The sequence below is a fragment of the Nicrophorus vespilloides genome, unplaced genomic scaffold, assembly GCF_001412225.1.
Source record: "Nicrophorus vespilloides isolate i.1.1-1 unplaced genomic scaffold, Nicve_v1.0, whole genome shotgun sequence".
NCBI lineage: Eukaryota > Metazoa > Arthropoda > Insecta > Coleoptera > Silphidae > Nicrophorus > Nicrophorus vespilloides.
This window is the reverse complement of record NW_017099905.1, coordinates 27,069-35,446: the sequence shown is the minus strand read 5'-3', so window position 1 is coordinate 35,446 and position 8,378 is coordinate 27,069. Positions and strand designations below refer to the sequence as shown.

The 8,378-nt window shown below is 30.0% G+C and overlaps 1 protein-coding gene across 1 annotated transcript; it reads right to left on the bottom strand.

The window, feature by feature from the left end:
- Positions 1–3,787: 3,787 nt before the first annotated feature.
- On the bottom strand, positions 3,788–7,055 carry LOC108566008 (pupal cuticle protein 20-like). The gene is made up of 4 exons (XM_017925704.1): positions 7,038–7,055; positions 6,093–6,210; positions 4,252–4,429; positions 3,788–4,199 (listed from the first exon to the last, which is right to left on the bottom strand). Exons 1-4 carry the CDS (start codon positions 7,053–7,055, stop codon positions 3,788–3,790), a joined length of 726 nt encoding a protein of 241 aa, XP_017781193.1.
- Positions 7,056–8,378: the final 1,323 nt, after the last annotated feature.

The following is an 8,378-nucleotide window of genomic DNA, read 5'->3' as shown; positions in this document are numbered from 1 at the left end:
TTTAACTTTATTAGCCGCCGGTATTATTTTTCCGTTAAGAGTCACTAGTGGGTAGGAATCATGTACTGATTTCGATTCATTGACATTCCTTCTCCATTTTGAACCTAATACAGGTTCAGGTTTACTTGCAAATGATGTGATGCAACTGCTGGGTCTGCATCAGATGATAATATTGAAATGCATTTTTTCTATTATAAATACTTTAATTTGTTGTAAAGATCCTATTTTTAATAATACTATAATTAATTTATAATAAACTTTATTTCTTGTTTCAATTGCAGAAAATACTAGTTTTTATTATGTATAAAAAAAACTTTATCAATTTTCGTTGCTTCTAATGAGTAAAACAGTAATAAACTTTTATTGTTATTGGCATACACCTACTAAAAACTAATTTTAAGGTCAATGTCTTATTGGCCTCACCCATGAACATGATTCATTCATATTTGAAATTACTATTGACATTTTTCTATTGAATACATAAGATTTATTGCTTACATTCCAATTCTGTATATAAAATATTTCATTTAAATATTTCAAATGCATATTACGGATAAAAAGTGGAAAATATAGAAAATATAATTAACAACAAAGTCAAACAAAATTAAGACGAAATCAAAAAAAGATCCCGCCGAAAAAAGTTAACAACCAAAGATCTAAGAAGGTCTTTAAATGATAGAGAGAGAGACAGAGAGAGAAAGAACAAACAAATTCAGATTCATAGTTTTAAATGTAATTTTACTTTATATGTAAGTGTATTTTATTCACAAAAGCTTTTAATTTTCCTTCTGGCTTCTAAAATTTTTTTGTTTAAACAAAATTAATTTTATGAAGCGCATCCTATTCGTTAATCGAGGTATTAATGAATTATTTTTATTGTATATAGTTTTCAGCTATTTTAGAAAATTTTCTAATATCTTTTTACTTTCTTATCTAATAATTAAATATTATAGTAAAGGTTAATCAATAACAGTAAAAAGTCAAAAATATCTAAAAATATAGTATTTTTTACATTTAATATTGATATTCGTTATTTTATTACCTTATAGTACACATAGTAATAGAACATGGAATAATTTAAAAGATATTTTACTCTTAAATTATTCTACACTTTATATACTTTTCAATAACTTAAGTATAGCTATAGTAACCGGTGGCAATCGAAATCCCGATTGTCGCGATTTTGATACTGTCCGGATTTCGATACAGTCCCTATTGCAACATACATAATTTCAAAGTGAAATCTATTTACAATTTAATCTTATAATTATATTATAGATTATTCATAATAAAATAGTATAATATACAATTAGAAAGAAAGGATAGACGTTCATTCATTATGTTTAACTCAATACTTTGATCAAAATGTAAAGGTTAAGCAATGAATAATTTCAGTATAATGATCTTCGCCAATCAAAAAATGAGAGAAAGACAAAAAAATGGTTGTATAATATGGTTTCTATTGGAAATCAGTAAGCGAAACAATCAAAATTATTGCATTTTAACCTTTTGAATAAAATAAAAGCGGCAACGAATTTGTATAGAACAAATTCACGCACTCGGAGGATCGATTTAAGGTCGCGCTATCGGTTACCTAATACTACCGCCGTCGTTCGTCGTTTGATTGGCGCAAGAATTATTTTCATAATTTTCCTCATCAAGCTCGTTACAATCTTGAGGAAAATGCAAAGTTGAAGGACGCCGGATAATGGAGCGGATTAATTTACTCAACTAGCACCGGGATTTACTATTCTACCCATCATTGTTCTTCACTTTCATTTATCTCTAAAGCAATTAGTTGCGTAAATCCCTCTTGCAATGTGTTTCATTTCACACATTAACTTATATATATATACGAATAGCTTAGTCTCTTTAACACCGGTTATATAATTAGAGGAGCATAGTATATACGTTATATTATGTATTGCATGTGCACGGAGAAAAAAGATACAAAGATAATTGTTAAGTTTGAGCGTGAGCATTCGACGATGGGCAAATGGGATGCGATTTGGATTCGGCGAACTTTGAACTTTCGATGCGAAATATACGTTATGTTAATTTCGGTTTGCAATTTTAATTATTCTATTAGCAAACCGCTGTTTCTTCTATCCGATTCCCGCTGATTTAAGAGCCCATTTTGTATTAAAAACACACTTTGCGACATAACATGCTTAGCCTTGATCGTCAAACCCAAATTTCTTGCAATGTTTGCTTCATAACAGAGAACGTTTTATATTTAAATCATATATTCAAATTCATAAAAAAAAAACAGTATATTGAAAAATATACATATTTTATAATTTGGAATTAAAAATAATTATCTGGTTATGATTAAATAAGCATTAATTAATAGATAACTCTATTTTTTTGGTAGTGATAGTTAAGCAATTGAATTTGTTAATACCACCAAGCTTAAGGATTTTATGTAATTTTCAGTGAAAATATAAATATTCTTATAGTTAAAATGAAGTTTAAAATATTTATTTAGAGTAGATACATACATAGATAGAGTTATTTTTTTTTAAGGGGTGGCGTACATGTGCTCATTTAGCCAGTATTATATTCTTATATAATTCAAATATTATTTATTTGTATGTACAGGTATCTTCCGACTTACGAACTCCCGGACTTACGAACAAAATTAACTGACCAAAGAAAAATTGATAATTTCTTTAATAAAATATTATATTTTTGGTAGATGTACTGTACTGTTTTGTTGCATTTGTTTCTTTTATTGTTTTTTGAAAAGTATTTGTAAGTATTTTGTTTATTTTAATCGATTTAACATATATAAAAGTAAAATCCTTGATAAAGTGTGGTAAGTAAGTATATTTTCATTTATTTTTAATTCACCCGACTTACGAACAAATTCGACTTACAAACAACCCTTTGGAACGGAACTAGTTCGTAAGTCGGAGGATATCTGTACTTTCAAATAGGATTCAATAAGAACATACTAATATATTTTTGTTATATTGTAAAATATGTAATAAAGTCTTGAATATTGTTTGAATAAAACGTTGGAATATTTTCATCACAAGAATATTTATTTATAAAAATATATAATATAATCGTATACATTAAATAGCGCATGCAACTTAAAAAATAATTACAGTAACGTTGGAAGAGATGTGGAGAGAGAAATTTGATAATATACACATGTTACAAGATTACGAAGTTAAAACTAAAACATAACAATCTGTTAATCCGTAAAAAAGTAAACAATTGTTATATTCAAATGGTTCTCGATGAATATACTCACTTATGTGCCGTAGACAATAATAAATATACATATAGCACCATTTACAAATCACAAATTGTGTTAATAGGAAAATCCTAAGTCATCGCTAAAGTCGTCATCATTTACTTAATTTGATTAAAAAAATAAATCCGGGAATTTTTAACTCACATCGCAATCAATCGATAAATTAAAGGAAATTGTGAAAGTTGATTAGTTTTATTGATCGTCTTTTGTTGTTTTTTTTTTCTTGGTCCATTCAACAATCGTTTGAAATTATCATTTTTTTTATTCGATTCGTTGTGAGATAAAAATTCCGTATACGAAAACTATGACCAGCAACGACTCTACTAAATACGTAAACTAGCCAAAGTTTGCATCCCCAAGTGTCAGGTAACTGGAACGTCAATTAATTAATAAATTATGAATGTATTTTGTTAGTATAGAAGTATATAAAGAGGGAAATATAAACGGAAGCGATCAAAATATATATTGGTTAGTAAAGGACACGTGATGTGTTAAGGATGAATCCATGAGCACCTTATGTTTTTAATATTTGTAACCGTTGCCGTTGCCACCGTTACCGTTACCGCCGCCGCCTCCTCCGCCAGGTCTTGGGTAGCCGTTGCCACCGCCTCCACCTCCTCCGCCGTTACCACCGCCACCACCTCCGCCGCCGTTTCCACCGCCACCGCCGCCTCCATTTCCGTTTTCATTTGCAGCATTTTCAGCCAAAGATTTTAAAATTTCATCTGGAATTGGCGGAGATGTGGGCAGGTGATCGCCCTTAGGCACGAAACCATTCTCATCGGCTGTGTATTCGACTGTTATCAGATTGCCATCTGGATCCGTGTAGGAGTACGACCCTTTCACGGATTGGATACCTTCATCGTCAGCGCCGCCGCCTCCACCTTTCAGTTCACCTTCCTCTTCGGCCTTAATTCCGTTGGATGTTTCATAACTGAAATCATTAAAGTTATCATCCGCATGCAACAACCTTCGTAATAGCTCACCTGAATTTGTAACTTCCGTCACCGTTGTTGACATTCTCGTAGCTTATGATCACGGCATTTGCATCAGCTCCTGCAGACGCTCCACCTCCGCCTCCTCCACCGCCTCCGCCGCCGCCGCCACCTCCTCCTGATCCACCACCAGGTGCACCATAGACTGGACCTCCACCGCCATTTCTTCCTGCAATTACATTTCATGAATTAAATTGTAGTATTATATGAACAATTGTTTAAATTCATGTAATCTTGGTTGCATATAATGATTTTTCTTATATGATATAATCTTATTATTACCTGTGACTGGCGTACGGCGTCGACAAGACGCAGCTAAATGTAGAAGCGCTCTCTCAGATGAGAGCTTATTACGAAGAAGAAGAATCTTATTATTTTATTTTGAAATAATTAGAGGTGAGCCTCATTTAGAAATATTATAAAAGTTAAATCACAGAATATTTAACAAGTAATTTGGTAAGTATTCACTATTTCATTATCTGTATTAGGCTCACGTTATTCGCTACCAAAATACAAATTATGTACCAGTAACTTGGAAAGTACTGCCTAGTAAGCAGATGGCTGACCAAAGAACTATGCATCGATTATATGTGCAATAATTGAATTCTCATATATCTATAACGACTTTAACTTGCTTCATAAGTATTTTCACAAGTTACTTAACAAGTTTCAAATTCTAACTATCTTTTTTTAATTCCTTAATTCAAGTACTTTCCAATATAAACGTTACTTAACTTTATTAATTTTCCTCCATAAATTTTTATGATGTTTTGAATATGATATAGATATTTAAAAAAGAACATAATATAAAAAAATATTGAATATAAAAATATTAATTTGAAAATGAATTGTGAAAATATGACTTAAATTTTGAAATTGTACAGATATAAGCAAGTGAAATTCCGAGTAGTTAATTTAATAACATAATTTACATCTAGAATTATACAGTGTAATGAATAGAGATTGGCTGCTCCCTGTATTTTCCATCGTGCGCAATTAATTAAATTTAATTGAAAATGCATTTCGTCTTCTATTAATTGGCGAAAATAAATTAATCAATTTGTATTCAGCGACGCGCGCGTTTTACGATGCGAAAATGCTAATAAAGCAGAGGTCGTGCGTTCGGGAAGTCCAAGCAAACAACCATTGACAATGGATGCATACCAGTTCAACATTCTCGGATGTGCCTGGAACGATTTAGGAACTACACAGAGTTCTCGTAAGAATCTAACCTATCACGAACGATGCAACCGTTTTCGACATCACCCGGTGATTTATACGTCCCGATGCCAACACTTAGGGCACTTAATGGGAGCATTAGATGAGCGATATGGAGATGAACCCAACACGAGTACCACTACATTTTTAATCAGCTTATGCCCTTTGATCTTCCACTAAAATATACATAACAAATGTAAAGCAAACAACTAAACCTTAGATTGTTTTTATAGATTCGAATAACAAACATTAATTATTTATCTTATTAAAGTTTACTTATAATTTAGTTTCATTTATATTTTCATAGCCATTACCTATATGGAATATATTAACAATTATTATTAAATATAATATTTTAGAAGTAAATTTTATACTATTTTTTTCTGATTGAAGAAATCTGATTTTGAAAATGGACAAAACAGATACATTTAATATTTATTATTATTAAGCTTAGAATCTTTATGCAATCTTTAAATCGTGATAAAAAGAAAACGATTCAAATAATCTGATTTTTGTAAAAGGAGAAGAAGCGCTAGAAGATGATACTCTTCTTCCTGTTGTTCAATTTTTATGTAAGAAGACGTGGGAAAAAGGGAAAGTTATCTGGAACTTACCGTTTTTAGGCGCTGCGAGCCCGGGGCCTCCGCCAGCTCCTCCTGCTCCATTTGGTGGTAAGTACGTATTCTCTAAGCGTGCGGCATAACAAGCTCCGAAAATAGTAGCGATAATCAACTGAAAAAAAGTAAAAAGTAAGCAAAATTACTTAAGAACAAAAATCACAGTAGACGTAACAATAAAACTCCTTTAGATGAAAACACAGTATGTTTTAGTTTTTGTCTTTTAAATAACTTCAAACACTTTATTTACTATAAAGGAAATGATACATTTTTCCAAATAAATTCATAAGTTCTTTAATTTAACAATCTTTAGTTGATATTTTTTTTGATGATAGCTCTTAATCATAGTTTTTCCTCCCAAGTTCATTAATTTTATCAAGATATATAAGCAATGTAACAGGATATAATAAAATATAATATATAATAAAAATTGCTCTTTGTATGTATGTGAATTTTTATTAAAATAGTTAAATAATATTTATTTCGCTCTTACCATTAGATATAGTAATTAATGTAATTAATTATTTTATGAGTTAAAGTTACGAGCATGTAACTAAACCATTTTTTTTTCTCTCTTATTGAATTCTATAGAATTTTACTAAATTAGACCGTTATTAAATATATATATTAGAATAATATTTGTCATTTAAAAACAAGAACATAACATTTATTATAGTAAAAATGTGAAAAGACGAGTAAAATATTAGAAATTGTATAAAATAGTTAAGTTTGTTTTAAACGAAAAGAATCTAAGATATTCTGTTACGCAAAGGAAAGTACTTATTTATGAAACTAACCCCAATAAATTAAGATGCTGCGTGCAAGTGATGCTTCTTCGATCCTTATAAGTTCTCTAAATTGTTAAACTTTTAATTGATTAAGGAATAGACGCGAATTGCGTACAAACCCGTTTAGAAAATACGACGAGAGTAAACAACTCACGCTCACCGACAGTTCCATTTCCTTATACATTACATACGAAATCCAATGAAACAAAAATAATAATATCATTATTTGGTGTATACTCATGATTTCTTCTTTAAACATTAATTAAACATGGAAAACTTTTCGTTGCACCAAATGAAAATTAAATATAATAAACCGCATTGCGTAAATGATAAATTGAATCTTCTTTACATAAAAAATAGATGTATACTAATGATTATTTTCTCTAAACTTTAGTTAAATATGGGAAACTTTTCGTTGCAACAAAAGAAATTTAAATATAATTCCCATTGACCGCATTACGTAAATGATAAATTGGGTCTTCTTTATATAAAAATACCGAAAGAGGGTTTTTTTTACTTACCAATCGCATTTTTGTACTTTCGCTTCGACGAATTAAATAAATATATATATATAAACAAATGTGTACTGAATGAAACTGTTTGTGTTGTTTCACTGAAACCGTTTAAGAACACTGTGATGAAAACATCCACCACAGCATCTTATATATACACAGAGTTGAAAATCGGATCACCAATCGCAATCCCACTACAATTAATCAGAACACATCGAACGAGATCATCCTCATCATGAAAGAGGACGACACTCGCATGAAATGTTCCCTTTCTTCATACAATAGCATTTGCAAAGCGATTCTCTGGACCCATGAATTTCGGTTATTTGCTCATTGAACTCTTATTTTTTTATTTATTTCTTCCCATCTCACTCTTTCTCTTTTCATCATTTTGCTTTTCCCCAAGAAGATTAGTGTCTCGTTTAGTTTATTTTGTAATGCAGCTTAATGGAATGCAGACAAGAGTTTTGCTTGGCATAAATCGACAATCGGAGATGTTATGAGCCGTTTCGAAACGTCACTCGTAAATTCGAACAAAATGCTATACGTGTCAACGAGACTATTGTCTTGAAATAGTTCTGTAAATACAATATTGATCAAGATATCCATATACTTCACTGATCCTATATTGAAATTTAAATTACTTTAGAAGGTATTCTCTTGATCCCATTTTCTAACGTTCTTATTGTAAATGCTAACTACATATACATGATATTTCTACAAGAACATAAGGTATTTTTTTTGTAAATATTATTAATAATTATTTCTTACATTTATTTAAAATACTTTGCTTTATAGTTTTTAATACTTTATTAAATTATGTTTGAATAAAATAAATATTTGGTAACAATACCTCATTAACACCATTAATTATTAAGTAAATCAATGAAAACATTAAATGAATCAAAGAATTTATTAAAACCTATAAAAATAAATATATGCTATAAAACAATGATAAAACCAATTATTAAAGATTCAAACAA

Coding starts and splice junctions, on each gene's coding strand:
- LOC108566008 (XM_017925704.1), bottom strand. Junction 4,430..6,092: donor GCTCGCAGCGCCTAAAAACG/GTAAGTTCCAGA, acceptor ATGTAATTGCAG/GAAGAAATGGCGGTGGAGGT. Junction 4,200..4,251: donor GACGGAAGTTACAAATTCAG/GTGAGCTATTAC, acceptor TAATGATTTCAG/TTATGAAACATCCAACGGAA.